The sequence below is a fragment of the Haemorhous mexicanus genome, chromosome 2 (assembly GCF_027477595.1).
Source record: "Haemorhous mexicanus isolate bHaeMex1 chromosome 2, bHaeMex1.pri, whole genome shotgun sequence".
Lineage (NCBI taxonomy): Eukaryota > Metazoa > Chordata > Aves > Passeriformes > Fringillidae > Haemorhous > Haemorhous mexicanus.
Genome location: NC_082342.1, coordinates 57,924,315 through 57,940,683, shown reverse-complemented (window position 1 = coordinate 57,940,683; position 16,369 = coordinate 57,924,315). Strand labels below are relative to the sequence as shown.

The window sequence follows — 16,369 nt, the reverse complement described above, 5'->3', positions numbered from 1 at the left end:
TACAGCTTCACAAGTAGCAGCATTTAGCTTTGCCTTTTGAGGGGTTTGTGTGGTTGGTTTGGTCAGACACTGCAACAGTAACAGAAGCAGTTACATAAAAGAATTTTGGTAAAATAGAAATACTTTCATGTCAGAGGCTGGTAGTAGGTATGTAATGCATTTTAAAGAAAGATTGTTGGAGAGGAGAGATTGGAAATAAAAGGTGATATGGACCTTTTAATTTCTTTGGGGAAAAGATTCAATAAGTGGTGTCATTCACAGTACAGAAAGCAGTCTAGTCAAGGATGCTGTTAGGCCCTAGTGTAGCACAAAGTAAGCTGTTGTAAATTATGAAGGAAAGAATCTCCATTACCTGCAGCTGCTTCACCTGAGGCTCCTGTTCTAATGGAGTTTATCTAAACCAGAAGGATTACAGGTTAATTTGGTTTTACAGTGGTCCTGTTTGGTAGTACTAGCAAGGCTCCCATTTCAGTGTTTAACAAATGAATAATCTTTTCACTTTCTGGATTAACTCCACTGGACCCCAGGTTTTCCACAGACATGCCAAGAAAAGCTAAGACCAGGTGGATCAACTATCTTCTATGCTTCTATCACAGCAGCTGAGCAGAGTGCAGGACTTTGCACCAATGCAGAGTTGTACAGGAATTCCTGACCCCCCAGGTCGGAAGTAAAACCTCATTGCCTCATTGGCTGCTAAATGGCAGTGGCAGGATCATTCTGTGCCTATTTCTAGTACTTTTTTCCCTGAGCACAAGGCAGCAGCTGTTGTGGCCAGTGTACTGCTTCAGCAGTTCAAAGCCCTGCCTGGTGCATTGGTTGGACCTTGGGTTTTAGGCAGCCTCTCACTTCTTTTCTTCTTTGCCCTTGTGTCCCAGCTTCAGACAACCAAAAATGCTTTTTGCTGGCAGCATTCATCTAACATTTGTGGTTTTGTACAGCAGGTAATTTGGGGAAGAGCACCAAAGTTTGCAGAGCTGTGTATTTTGGCCAGAAAAGGCAGTGCGTGCCTGCTGCACTGTGGCTGTTGTCAGGGTGACTGTGTGCCACTTTGCCTTGTCTTTTGGAGTTGAACACAAAGGTCACGCAAACCTGTCTGCAGAATGATGCATCTGGAAGTATTACAGCTTTCCAAGGTTCAGCAGTATGATTTCAATGGAGAGGAATGCCTGTTCTTTTTTTGGTTTTTTTACCTGAATGCTGGTATATGTAGTTACTTTTTCCTTTGTTCTTTAGGAGGAAGAGTGCTTTGTCTTGTTGGGATATTTTGCCTACTGGTGTGTTCTTCATTAATCTAGGAAATGTATTAACCTTCATTTTCCTCGTATTTTCAATTGCCTTTTCAATTATGGTATTCAATTTCCATTAGGGATCCCTAATTCCATATGAGAGAGAATTGTGCTAGGCACTTAACACCCACAGAAGGGACCTTTACCTGAGGTACATAATGCCAAAATACAAAGACCATAAGTGGCATATGCATACAGACAGTCAGAATCACAAAGAAATAATTAATTAGTGTTGGTTGGCACAACAAATAATAGTCTCCATACATCATATTTTTAATTATCTTCAGATTGGTTTGAGCTATGTGTTTCAGAGATGATTTTCAACTAGGGAGGAGGAATTTTGATGGAGGTGCTTATTGCCTCTTCTGCTCAATTTTTGCATTGATGAAAATGGCTCTTCAGAAAGACCCAAACCAGAAATGGATGTTTTGAAACACGACTTTTGTCATTTGTAACATTCACAAAGGATGAGAGGAAATGGCCTCAAATTGCACCAGGGGCAGTTTATATTAGATATTAGGAAAAATTTCTTTACTGAAAATGTGGTCAGGCATTGGAACAAGCTGCCCAGGGAAGCAATGGGGTCACCATCCCTGGAACTGTGTGGATGTGGCACTTGAGGATGTGGTTTAGTGGTGGACAGGGCTGTACTGTGCTAATAATTGGATTCAATGATCTTAGAGGTATTTCCCAAACTTAATGATTCTATGATTTGAAGTATTCCACAACTAGTCAGCCTTGGAGCCAATATAAGTAGGTTTTCTTAGAAATAATTGTGGAAGTGAATGATTTTTTCTTTCCTTTAACCATTTTTAGCCTGACAGTCAGGTAACTGCCTGGATACCCATTTGTGCTGGTCCAGCTAAGTTGGTAAATGAAATATAAAAATGGCCCTATGGGATAAGATGCAAGTTTCTGAGAGAGTTTAGAGCATTTGAAATTTTAGAACCCAGTAGTATGCAGTAGTTCAGGTTGTGCTTCTCAGTGAGGTAAAGAGCTTGTCACTCACCTGCTTTGCAGTTGGAAAGCTGGTAATTCACCTTCCCCTGCTCCCCTGCCTGTCCTTCAGCAGCTAGGAAACAACCAAGTCCTTGTAGGGTGTTCATATTCTTTTGTGGTAAACCTGAGAGCTGGGGTATTAAATTTTTTATTTCTGTGTTGCACACACCCATGTTCCTAGCCCATGGAATTTCACCCACTTTCTGGTTCTAGAAATTGAACACAAGGAGGTTTGTTTTGGCAGATATAAAATATGTGGGTTACTGCACATGTTTCTTTTTAAAAAACGCTCTGTTTGATATTCTGTTCCTACACTGGTATAAATTCAGATCATTGTTTGGGGATTTGGTCAACATTTTGTCAGTGTCATCTACATCAGCTCCCTGGGCTTGTGACCCTGTGGGAAACCCTCACTAGAGCAGGCTCCTGCCAGAACCTGCAGAGTCTTGAAGAGAGGAGCCCATGCTGGAGCAGGTTTGCTGGCAGGGCTTGTGACCCAATGGGGGGCCCATTCCTGAAAGCCTGCACTCCACAGGAGGAACCCATGCTGGAGCAGTTTGGGAAGAACTGCAGCCCGTGGGAAGGACTCATTTTGGAGAAGTTCATGGAGGACTCTCTCCCATGGGAGGGACCCCATCCTGGAGCAGGGCAGGGGCTCCTCTCCCTGAGAAGGAAGCAGCAACAGAAACGATGCAATGAACTGGCTGTAACTCCCATTTCCCATCCCTAAGTGCCACTGCAGGGAAGGAGGTGGAGAACTGGGAGTAAGCTTAATCCCAGGAAGGAGGGAGGAGTGGAGGAAGTTGTTTTTAAGATTTATTTTGCTTCTCATTATCCTACTTTGATTCTGATTCTGATTGGTAATAAATTCAACTAATTTCCCAAAATCCAGTCTGTTTTGCTCATGACAGTTAGTGATGATTGATCTCTCCCTGTCCTTAACTACTCATTCTTTCATTAAATTTTCTCTGCCCTGTCCAGCAGAAGAGAGCAATGGTGTGGTTTTGGTGGGCACCTGGTGTACAGCCAAAGTCAACCTACCAGAGGATGCCTTGTAACAAAAGCACAGGGAGAAATGGCTTCCTGTTTATTGTGCATCATTTCAAAATCTGTCTTCAATGAGACAGCCGTTAAAGGTGATGAAAATTAACCAGCAGCAGGAAGGGGAGTAGGTCTGATTTTGGCTTTGAAAAATCTGTCACAAAGCTTGAATTTCATAATATAGTTGCCTGCTTTAAGTTAGGTTAGTTCTAGCTGATTCTGACCCAGGCACTGCTGGGCTGGGTATCTTCAAGTCTGTTTCTCCAAACAACATAATTTAATGAGTGTAAGGATATAATTATATTCTTTTATTGCTATACAAAGATACAGTGTAGTATATTGTTTCTTATTTCCATAGAGAACAGAGATGCTTTTTCAATGGCTGGCAATAAACCATATAAATACAATATTAAATACAATTACAAAAACAATTTACAGCAGACTTGCCAGCATCATACTGCATTTCCAGAAGGTGTTATTATAAAACGAAGACTAATTAAAGTATGAGGAAAAATGCAAGAGGAAATTGGACCCAAATCATGAAAAGCCTTAGCCTGCAGCATCTGTCAGTGTTGCAAATTCAGGTGTTTTATATAGTAATGAAATCTGAAGTGTCAGCTCCTGTGGAAAATAAAGCTGTGGAAAATATGATACATCTTCTGCATATCTTGCCTGGCTCATGACATGATGCCAGGGGTAAAATGCAATGCTGATTCCCTCTCTGGCAGAGGGAAGAGGGAAAATGTCACTGGTATGTGCAACCTAGCAGTCTTTGGCTGTGCAAAACATTTATGTAACTGCTTGTCATCAGATTCCACAGTGCTGAAGGACCAAATGCTTGCACACAGGATAGAAAAGTACAGTGCTGATTCACAGAGAGTTGAGCTTGGAAGGCCCCTCTAGAGATGAGGCACAGCCATGTGAAAGGACATGCACGGCTTGAAATCAAACCTAGATTTGATTTTTGCATTCCAAGTGGTGTTGACCACAAACATAGCTTTGCTCTTGTTGAGACTGAGGTTCCTGTTAAAGTTTGTCTGTCTTGGAGTAACCTGTGTATCTCTGGTTTTTGTAAAACTAAATTTCACTCTTTGGGATAATTAAGCATGCACCAAGCTGTGTGTTCTATGGTTTAATTACTTTCTGCTGGCTTGGTGCTAGATTGGGATTTCTGAATCAAGGGTGTGCAAGTGTACCCTAAACAGTTACTGCACCAGAGTTATCAAAACATTGCTTGCAGTTGTTTTGTATACTCTTTTATGACCACATCCAGTCAGTTTTGTTTTTTTTTTTTCTTGTCATACAGATACAGCAGATGAAAACTGGACTAGTTTAGTGGACTAGAATAATGTGTATGGATGACAATGTAATTTTTTTCTAGCTCCTTTTTTTAAGGCCACATAGTCATAATCAAAAGTATGTAACCAAATACATCCTCATTTGTAATAATCCAAGCATATTTCAGAAGCACAGGAAATCCTTGGTAGACACTGAGCTATCGAGCGCCATACAGTTGTAGTAAAATCTTACAGGAAATATGTCAGAGAAAGTTAAATTGGATTATTTGGTGGTGTGGGTTAAATTTCCCCCTGTGGAAGTGTTACTGCTGCTGTCCCAGAAAACCACAAGGAGCTAGGCAGCCATTTAGTGGGTGTTTTAACCCTGAGAAGTGGGTAGCAGGAAAGATCTTGGCACTCTTAAATTCAGCTGGTACAGTGATGAGAATGATCTGGAAATTGTGGCTATGTCTGTCTGAATTGTTAAAGCCCAAAGAGGGAAGCTAAAAAAATAAATCTGTCCCGTGGCAACTCCTGACTCAGAGGCGCTAGTTGGGGTAGAGCAGGAAAAGCCATCTGAGTCACCGAGTCAAATAACAAAACACTTGTGAAGGCTGGAGCTATTAAGGCAGTTTCTCCTGAATGTTGCCAATGCCAACAGTTAGTTTCCTCATGGCCATTCCACATTAACATGGGGTACTTTCTTTCATCTGAACTTTTAAAAATAAATAAATACCATTTGTTTATGCACACTCAGTGGAAACTGGGGCATTTGGTAACAGAGCATGCCCCATTCTAGAGCAGTAGATATCCTCTGTCTGCCTTGTTTTTGTTGGTACAACATTTGTTGATTTGTTGTTTGGGGGAAAAAAAAAATTGTATCTATGGTTTATAAAATGTTCATGAAATGTTTACCAGGTGATTCCTGGCTGCCATCAGAGGGGACCAGGATGGAGCACGGACATTGGAGCAGGCTTTCCATTCCTGCTTCCCTTTTCCATCAGCTGGTAGGGGGTAGTTATTTTCAGCCACACGCTGCTGTCAGCTGAAAGGATTATGAGATTCAAACTAGTTTTCCAGTCCTGCCAAGTCCAAATGGGTTCTTTGCTGTAATGCTGATATTGTTCATTGTCTGCAGAGACACAAACGTGGCAATGCTCAGCCATGCCTCAAGGTTTGATCCCACGTTGTCTTTGGTTGTGTCTTCAGTGTAGATGTTTTGGTGTGACTTCTGCCTCCTCTCTGGCTGGCTTTCCCTGCCTCATCTTTGTGATACCAGGAAGATTTGTGCAACAGCACAGACTGATTAAAAGAGGTCTGTCTGAAATTGAACATTTTTAGCCAAGCTAGTTTTCTGACTGCCACCAGAAGACACAATCCTTATTATTCCTGAGAGTTTCTTTTCAGCATGTTCAGCAAGCTCTTTCAACTTGCATCTAGATCTGACACATGGGAAGCACTGGAAACACTTAGCTGAGAATAGTAGGGGGAAGAGTGCCAACAGTAAAGTCTTAAATTGTCTTAAGCCCATCATAAAATCACACTTTCAGTTAACTAAAGTACATTGTGTGTGGTATGGACCTCATTGTTGGACTGAATTTGTTAGCTACTCAAGTGTGCAGTGTTTCTTGGGGTTTTTTTTTAAGGCAGTGTTCTTTCTGCCCTTTTATAAAAACCACATTTTTTACAATCTCAGCTTTTCACAGGAGTGGAATTTTAAGAAAACACAATTCCTATAATCAGAGGACTTTGGAAATTATGGTGTTGGATGCAGTTTTTTACGGCTTTTGATTTGCTAGTGGTTGCTGATGGGAGTTTTATTATGTAGTAATTTATTTACATAGTAATTGAATTACACACACAACTTGTAATTGAATTACACATTGCAGCTCTCTACAGAATCTGGTATTTATACCAAATATCAGTGTCTGGGTTCTTGCCAAGAACTATGATCCTTATCTGTGGTTGAGGAGAGTATTGAAGACTTCAGTGCTCTCCAGAGGATAAGTAGATGATAAGGCTGTTGGGTTTTTAAATTGAAATTCTGATTATTTCTAACAATATAACATAATGTTCAAGCAGCATATTTTGAGGGAGAACACCAGGCAGCCAAAATAAAGAGCTCATGGAGAAGCCTAGAGCATTGGCAGAAAAATCATTGTCTTACAGGGTGTTTGTAAGGAATTGCCAAGCAGTTTACTTGCTTGTAACCATGGCGTGAAAGCACCCACTGTAGGTTCCTAAGTTTGTTTGCATGAAGATCCCATACACTGTCTTCTCAGAGCTGGGAGTCCTTTTTTTCATTGGGTGCTTAATATACAATGAGCACAGCCTCTGCTTTGACATGCCTCCAGACTCCATAAATCCTGGGTGGAATAGACACACCCAGAAAAAAGTGTCAGGGACATGGGATTACACATCCAGAAACAAAATATGGCATTCTCATTCTTTCTTTTTAGCCTCTTTCTGAAGAGAAACACAATGTGAATGTGTGCCATCTATCTTAACAGAGACACTAACTTCCCACAGGTTTCATTGGAACTGAATGGAATACTCTGGGACAAGAGGGAGAAAAAGTACTAACAGGAGTTCATGTCACCCCTTTTCCTAACCTGCAGCTGGACAGTCAGCCCACGGGCAGCACGCACATCTTTTTCTACCAAGCATGAGCTGTTCCTTAGCTGCCAGCTAGTGAGGGGATAGGTGAGAAATCTGCAGCACTGTGAATGAAGAGATAAGGGAAACAGGGCCTGAGAACGGATCTGTGACCTAAGGAGGGACTCTGATTCTTTGCCTTGGTATGGACAGTCAGCCACCTTACTAAAGGAGTCAAAGAAGTTTTGGAGGATGTCATGGGAGACGTGATAATCATGTAGCTCAAGAGCTTTTCTTCCATAACACTTACCACAAAACCACTTCTCATTTGTGGACAAACACAGCAAGATAATGTGCTATAATAAGACAATGCGTGTTGGCCCACGCAGATGAGGCACCCAGGATGGAAGGGTGTACTGTGGAGAGTGATGGGCCTTATCTGAGGTTTGCCTCTGCTTCTCACCTTGGGCTACAAAAGGAGCCCAGGACAGCCAGCCATGTGCTGAAGGGACATCCATCAGGCCCATAATCTTCCATGGGAGGACTCTGTGCCACAAAAGTTGTGATTCCCATGAAGTAGATGAGGGTCACATGGCTCTGAAGAGGGTTTAGATGGCACCAGAGACCGTCTGACTGCAAATGGAAGAGGGGCTGCCAGGTATTGTTGCATTATCAGCTTAAGAAATGCAGCTATGCAAGCGCCCAGGCCAGCAGAAGGGAAGGCAGCAGGAGTACTTGGAGAGGTGAAGGGTGTTACATGGCTCCTTTCAAGCAGCTTAAATTGATCATGAAAAGTTACCCCTAGGCAGGTCAGGAGAAGATAACTGGTGAGGGAGGGGTGAAAATTCACTGGAGCTCGAGCACAGTGGGGAGTTTCAGCAAGAGTTTTACCATCTAACAACAAAGGTACCACTTGTTTAGGTCTGCCATTGCCTTTGCTTGATCATGCAGGGCCTCTGTGGGCATTAAGTGTCGGCTGTTGGCAAGATTCATTCCTTCTGGATTGGCTGCAGTGCTGGACTCTAAGGGTAATAATGACTCCTTGTAAGACTGTTCATATTAATGTACCAGAGAAGGCTTTTTATCTCCATCAGGGAGATAATGAGCCTAATTTTGAGCTTTTGTTCTTTTGCTCAGGGTTTTTTGTTAATTGTTTTTCAGCTACTGGAGGAGCAGATTGACCATTTTGAGGTGCTTGTCTGTGTGCTGGTCTTCTGTGCATTGTCTCTGCATGGATGGAGGAGTAGAACATTCATTGTAGAACATTCAACTGCAGTTCCTCAGGAAAATGATGCTCTGAGGGGAGTTGAAAGAGGTTTCTCCTCTTGGCACGGTGCTGTGCAGAATATCCCCTTCCTGCTCGCTTCTGAACATCCTTCCTGAGTTCGAGGTGGTGTGCAGAGCAGGGCATGCTGAGAAGCACATCATCCAGCAGCCCTGCATTTGTCAGCTGCTATTAAACAGCAGGGAAAGAGAATGGAGGAGCTGGTGAATCTGTCACATCCTGCTTGTTCAAAAGATTATTGATGCTGCATAATTCATCAAAGCATGACTGACCTAGGGGTGGGTTCTGCTGCCAGAGGTGTCCAGTTACTGCTTCTGTTGCAGCTGCCCATAAAGCAGGGCTCCTTGTTTATGAAAGTAGCCTCTGACTTTGTGTCTGCCCATGAGCCTTTCAATTAGTACACCTAAAAGGATCACCCTTGCCTTGGACTCAGATAAAATGTGAAGGTCCTGCTCACTGAGAAGTGCTACAGTTTTGACGTTTCCTTGTGGTTTGCAATGCAATTGAAGTAGGGAGGTACTGATACTTTCTGTGCAACAGCAATCCTGGGAAATTTTAATTGGAAATATTATAGTGCCTTTTTATTCTGACATTATTTATACAGTGTTTGGGATTGTTTTACATTCCCACAGCTGAAATATTTTGATTGATTAACAGTGAAAAAATATGCTGTTTTGTAATGTTTGGTTTTGAATTATTTCATTACTTCCTAATAGCAGTAATTTCTTGATAATGAAGTACTGCTTGATGGGAGTTGCAGTTCAGAAGCTTGGCAAATTCACCCTGAACCCCTCCTGTTGCCCGATTTACATCTCTGGTACTGCATCATGCAATTTTTTGAATGGAATTTGAAGTCTTAGTGCCTGATGTAGCAACAGAGAAATCTGGTCTGTATGGCATAAGACAGGTTCAGGAGTTGATTCTCATGAAGCAGCATGCTGCAGTGGGAAAAATGGAAGTTTGTGTTCTAGTGTTCTGATTCTCAATGCAACATTGCTGGTCAGCAAAAAAAAAAAAAAAAAAAAAAAAAAAAAAAAAAAAAATTCAAGTATTTTTAGGTTGGATATTTCCTCTGTGTTTCCTGGATGGAAGATTGCAAATGTACGTTGCTAGAAAATAGAAGTTATCTGCCACAGTTTGGAAATACTCTTTCACATGCACAAACTAGGACCAGGAACCAGTCTGCCTAAAATCTGCCTTCATTGTAAATTCAGTCGTATCTTATGAAACTTACCAGTTCAGCTGGCCCAGTAGGTAGCTCTTCATTAAATAACTCCTGGTGAGTCTGAGAGGTCTTTAGGTTCACCCTTTGTTTCACCAGCACAGGGTGAGGAGAGACATTTCAGGAAGACAGGTATTTATATCCTTCCTAAGCTCTGCTATGGGATGAGTTTAGTTCACTGGAGAAGCCTGGAAAATCAGATCTCATCCAGACTGCTGAAGGTGGTGACTTCTCCTGAAATAAGACAGTAGTTGGAACACTGCCGTGGGAAGGAATGGGTTTTTGCTCAGGGCACCTCCAGAGGGAATGCAACCTGGGTATGTCACGGTGTAAAAGAGGGACCAGACTGCCAGGTCATGGCCAGAGTTTTACTTGAGCAAGGTGTTCAAGAGACCTAGGCCAAAAAGGCAAATGAAAAAGGGAGACTTCTCTAACCTAGGATTATACAGGTGGTGTGGAAAAAACTCTAGGGACATTTTGCCCCTTGTATGGGTTAAAGTTATATGAATCCATACTGTAGGGAGAAGGAGTGTTGGATCCAGTTCTCCATAGCTGCAGATGAGTCTGGCTGCTTCCCAGCTGCAGGGATTGCTGTCCTGACCTTACACCCACTTGTGCCTGCCTTGGGTCAGGAATCCCTGCCTTCCCAGCCAGCAAGAGCAATATCTGAGTCCTTATGGCACCTCTCAGAGGTGGTGGCTGCCCCCCAGCCACTGAACCCATTGTTTTCCACTTCACCCCTGGGAATTTGTGTCACTAGATCATAGAATCATAAAGTTATTTAAGTTTGAAAAGACCTGTGAGATCATTGAGTCCAGCCATTAACCCAGCACTGTCAAATCCACCTGTCCTGTCTGTCCCCAAGCCCAGGCAGTTTCAGTTTCAGAGAAGTCACCAAAATGAGGTAGTTGGCGCAGGACCCACTGCCTTCTTTCAGATTGTCTTACTGATGAAAATGTCCTGGTTTCTGGGCAGGAAGAGTCACAGGGCTGGACTACCATTCTGCTTTGCAGGACTTTCTTTTATCTCAGCTCAGCAATATCACATCAGCAACAAAATAAAAATAATATGTACAGAAGGACCCGTACAATCATAAAATGTCAGGGCCACCTTCCACTCCCAGCCTTAGGAGGTCAAGTGTAACAGCTCCACAGCATTTGGGCAGACTGACTGCTTTAACCTATCATGGGTGGTTAACAGCACCTAGCAGAGGAGTAAAGAGTTTAGAATTGTAAAGTCCTCTTTCAATCCTGGTAGTAATTACCTCTTAGCAAAGTTAGTGCTTTGCCAACTCCAAGAGACCTAATCCCCTTCTGTCATAGGAAGAGAAAAAAATATAATAGCTGTGAGAACTGTGAAGCTTATATTCAAATAGATGCCTCAGCATTTTGATATTTTCTGTGGGATTAACTAGTAACACAGGAAGGCTAATACATATGCAGAGCTTTCATTAGCTTCTGTAACAATTTGCCCCGGGGCAAATTGAACTGTGTCACGAGAAATGGTGTTGTTTCTCCTCCTTCCTTGTCAGATGAGGGAAAAAGACTTGTTAGCAAATAGAAACAATTTGCAACTTGTTGTCATTTCAGGGAACGTTTCTTCTTGCCTCATATTTCTGCTTAAGTTTCTCTTTTACTTACCCAGACAGAAAGGGCTGCCTGCCATTTTAGAAGCATAGAAGCCACATAATAAAACATGCTAAAGCATCTGTGCTGACATAAAATAGGACTGAAGCTCTTTCTGTACTGATCTGTTGCACTCACACAGTTGCTGCTAGCTCAAAAAGAAGAGATGATTTGCTCTGCTCTGTGTAACTCTGGCTCCTAAGGATGGCTTTGTGCTGTGCCTCTGAGCCTGGCTCTGTGAGCATCTGGTGCTGATGGGCACAGGCAGCGATGGCTGCAGAATACTAATGCTGCCACTGGCTCCCACAAGGCTCCACTTCTGAAAAATGCTTCAGCCATTCAGTGTCCATGCACCATGCTGAGCAACAGGAGGCTAGAAAAGCAGTGCTCAGGGATTTTTTTTTTTTTTTTTAATGCAGAGCAAGAAGCTGACAGAAATGATGGCTCTGCGCTTCACATTGTTGTGCCCAGGCTTCTTTCAGAGCTGCCATCATTTATATGCATAAATATCAAGCCTGTCACTTGTTGCAGGCTTTGAAAGCATTTGTGTAACAAAGGAATCAGAGAGAGAAAAAAGCTGAACATCTTCTATTCCAGCCTTAGAAAATGAATGACTGTGTAGCTATCAGGTTTCAGGTTTTATTAGATCACCGTCCTCTGCAATTTGTTTTCCTTCCTGTTCTGCTGTCCGATGTAGAGGACCATGAGAGGACCTCCCCCCACAGCCCTTCTGTCTTTCTCCCACGCTGTGACTACACAGGGGGTATCTCAAAGAATTACCTACCAGTAATGATTGCCACAGCAAAGCCTCTTGCCACACACTGACCCCGTTTTTCCTTTTGCTTCCATTTTTTTTTCTTCCATTAGCCATCTGACAAAGTCACTCCGCATCACCCATTTCATGCAGAGATATGAGAACTCTGCTGTAGTTGTATGTTTGCTTACTTACTTGGTTTTTCTTTATCTCCTCTAGGCAAGATGCACGCTTGCTACTTGCTCTGCATGCCATATCTTTCTGCAGTTCTAAACTGAGGCCGACGTCGTGTTTACCAGTCACCTCTGTCTGCAAAGCTATGCAGTTGCATCTAAATTTTCTCTGGGTCTTGCAGCTATTCTACATTGAAAGACAACTAAAATACACTACTCGCACAAAGCCGCTTTGCCATTAAAGCAATTGGTGAAGTATCACAAGAATGTTGTTCTGATGCCAGGAGGGAGGAGGGAGAGGTTTGTACTGATTGCTAATAGGAGGGGGAATAGCCTTTGAGACAATCCCCTTATTAAATGTGGTCTGCACACTGAAAAGCTTGGGAAGCCTTTCTAAGGCTTCTCACATTTAGGCTTTGTGCCCAAGCTCAGGGTCTCAGACATGGAGGTGGTTTCAGAATACCACACAAGGGGAACCATTTCAGCAAAAATATCAAGGTTACTTGATTAGTTTATTAAAGTGCCTTGGATCACCATGCCTCTTTATCGGCATGTAACTTCAGCAGAACAAAGTAACAATTTCTCCCTAGCCCTCAAACCGGCCATTGCTCTGCTGGGCTCTCAAAGAAGTTCCAGGGACAAAAAAGAGATAGAGCCCTTCTGAACATTGCCAAGGTTAACTAGAAGTTTCTTTTTTCCCCTGAGTAAGTGTAACTTTTTTGTTCCTCCTCCCTTTGCAAGTCTTCCCTAATCTCAAGAAAACCTTGAAGCAGTAGTATTACAGTCTGAAAGATATGAACAGCGCAGGATTTGTAGGGACAAGTACTAAATTATCCTAAAGAAGGGCCTGAAGGCTTGTCTGCTTTTTTTTTTTTTTTTACCAGCTGTATCAGTGGGTCTAATAAAAGATATTACCTTTCCCTACAAACGTTGCCTTACTTACTAGAACAGCTGCCTCCAGGACATAAAACATTTAACTGTGTGTAGAACTCCAGTGTCAGGGTGATAGAGCTCAGTGGTGTGATTTCCATGCCCGGAGCCAGTTGGCAAAAATGAAAGTAAGGTGGGATGAACACTCTCCACCCTTAATCATTCTGCACATCATTAATGTCCCTTACACCCCCACTCTACACCAGTATCTTTGTCTTTCCTACCTCTCAACTGTATGGAACAGGTCTTTTCCAACAAACAAATGCATGATGACTAGCATCTTTCAGATGCTGTCTCAGAGAAATAGCTCTTGCAGTGTGCTTGATGAAACTTTTCTCTGCCTTCTGATTATTTTCTTGGTTGCTATATCACTGTGCTTTTTTTGTTTTTTTTTTTTTACTACAAGTGAGATTCAGAGAGCTGGAGAAAAAGAAAAGCCCACTGTGACTGAGTAGACTGTTTCTCCTTTAAGGGCTACCTAAGTGTTGTAACTTGGTTGCAAATCTTAAAGGACTTTTTTTTTTCTTTTTTAATATTTCAGGTGAACTTTCTGTGGAAGGCATACAAGACCCATTCCTTGTTAGTGTACATATTATCACAGACCCAGGTGAAGCCAAGACTCTTCAGCAGGCCATTGATAAGCTTCTAGCCTGGATCCATCCAGACCTCCAGCTGTTCCGGGTCTCAGAAAGACGAGTGCCCAGGAAGCGCAGGAAGCTGCTCAAGGCCAGTGTTTCTCAGCCAGCCCTTGCTGTCATCCTGTTCCTGCAGGAGGAGTACGGAGAAGAACCCATCTTGCAGCTCCATGAGACTTTTCAGCGGCCCCCTTGGCATTACCACCACACAGAGCTAATGCATGAGAAGTTCCTCCCTTACATGCCATGCAGCCAAGACTTTTACACTTTGGCTCCGGAGACTCCTCTGTGGGCCATCCGCCCAGTGCACTACGGGAAGGAAATGATCCGCTTCACCATATACTGCAGGAATGAGAACTTTGTGGACATTTTGAAATTGTATGAGTTAATACTGAAAAGACCAATGTGTCAGAAAAAAGCAGACTTCTGTGTTTTTCCTGTCTATTCTAACATGGAAATAGACATTCAGTTTTCTTTAAAAAAACTCCCCAAGGGACAAGTTCCAGTGAGGACAGAGTCGGCCGTGCTGGAGTTCAGAGTGAAAGATGTGGGGCAGCTTGTGCCTCTCTTGCCCAACCCTTGCAGCCCCATCAGCGAAGGCAGGTGGCAGACAGAAGACCACGATGGAAATAGGATCCTTTTGCAGGTAAACTCAGTAGACAGGGAAATAGAAGCACATTTCTTGGTTTTCTGCAGGAAAGCTTACCCTGCACTGCCCTTTTGTTGGTTGGCTGGCTGGATTTTTCTGCTCTATCCTTGGAGCAAGAGCCAGGACAGTACTGCTGAAAAAAGAATTTGAAACCCTTTGCTGTGTTGTGTAACTGATCACAAAAGCAGCGAATGATGTTAGCCAGATATCAGTCAACCTCAGTTTATGCTAAGAGTGATGTGAGAGGAGATAGCTGTTTAAAAAAATGAGGAGAGAAGGAATTATGAGCCTGAGTGGAGAAAACATGGCTGGTGAGTGTAGTTTTATAAGAGGTATGGGCACAGAACTGACAGGGAGTTTTAAAATAGCCCTCAGTTATGAGACTTTTATGGGAGACAAGCAGAAGTCCTAATGGTACCCATTATTTTCTAGCATCACTGGGTGACAAACTGCATCTCTCTTTTACACAGTGATTATCAGGATGAAGAGAGAGGTGATGAAGGAAAATGAATGCGTCCTGAAGAGCAGCCTAAGAGAGACATTCCCACTGACTCTCTTTTTGAACTAATGTCAAGTGCTCATAACTGAATCCTGAGAGCTTGTTTGTTAGGATATCTGTAGGCACCATATCTGGGCAATATATCAGCATGCTCTGCTTCACTACACCACATCCAAGGGAGATAAAAGGATAAGCAGCAAACTCTTAACAGCTGCCTGCCCTGCAGAGGGGTTTCTGTGGCAATCCAGAGCCAGGTTAATGGGCATTCTTGTGCTGCAGAGGTTTATAATGCAGCTTACATTCAAATCAAGGAGCACAGTCCTTCACCTTTATAAGGCTGCTGTTCAGATTTCAAAGCGTATTCTTTTGGAGTGAATTCCATTCACGTAGCTTGTCCAATTGTCTGACCTTGTTTCTGTGGAAGACACGTTGTGGGTGCCATCCTTGCACCATACAGACCTCCCAGCTTGCAGAGAGGTGTGTGCAACCCTCTGTGGCACAGTGCCTCTGGGTTTGTAGTTCCTAGGACTGAAATTCCAGGAGCACAGGACATCTCTGCTCTGGTGAGTCACATCCAGGTGGTAATGGAACCCTTGGATGCTGCTTTGCAGGTGCCTCCATCAGAGAAATCCCATGCCAGAGCTGAATAACACTTGCATAGGGCTGAGGAGGGCAGCTTCCTTTCCCATCTGGCAATCCAGTCACCAATTTTTCAGGGTTACTGATTGCACTTCAGGCATACCTGTGTTAGCCTGAGATAAGCTGCAAACTGAATCTGACATGTCATCACCAAACTTATACACAGCAACCACACTCACCTATGTGCTCTTTTCCCTGCTCTTTGTCAGGAGATTTCTGCTGTGTGATACAACTTTGGTTTATGGGACCTTACACTGGTTTCAAGCAAATTGAAGGGAAGGGTAAAAACAAACAAAAAAAAAAAAAAATAGGGCTTCTAGATAGGGCTTTTGGTTTAAACCTAGCAAATTTTCAGAAGTAACAACTGTCAGGCAGTAGAGAGGTAAAGTGAGACTTGCTGAACAAAGAAAATCAGAATAAGATTTTAGCCATATGAACCAAAAGAGAAGAGCAGAAACCTGCCTAAGTATAGCCTGCAAATACAATTGATTTTCATTTCTGTTTTCAGTGAGGATGATGATTCAAAATGGCAAATGAGAGTGAAGTTACATAAATGGAATTTATCACTCTGGAAGTCTGGTGAAGCAAAAGAAGTTTAGTATATGCAAAGTGGAAGGAAAACAGAGACTTTGGAAATAACTTGTGCCATTTTAAAGTCACGAAAACTACATCCTGGTGTATGGGTTTTAAGCACGTCTGCACAATAAGAAGTGGATCTCTAAGGCTAAATCAAAGGGAAAATTTCCTATTGCTCAGATAC

General features: G+C 42.7%; 1 protein-coding gene across 1 annotated transcript in view; it reads left to right on the top strand.

Moving 5' to 3' along the window:
* The window catches only part of FAM124A (family with sequence similarity 124 member A), a 39,937-nt gene that overhangs the window by 12,524 nt on the left and 11,044 nt on the right, over positions 1–16,369 (top strand). Inside the window, exon 3 of the mRNA XM_059838986.1 lies at positions 13,729–14,468. Within this exon, the coding sequence (XP_059694969.1) occupies positions 13,729–14,468 (740 nt within the window). The remainder of the gene's footprint in view (positions 1–13,728; positions 14,469–16,369) is intronic.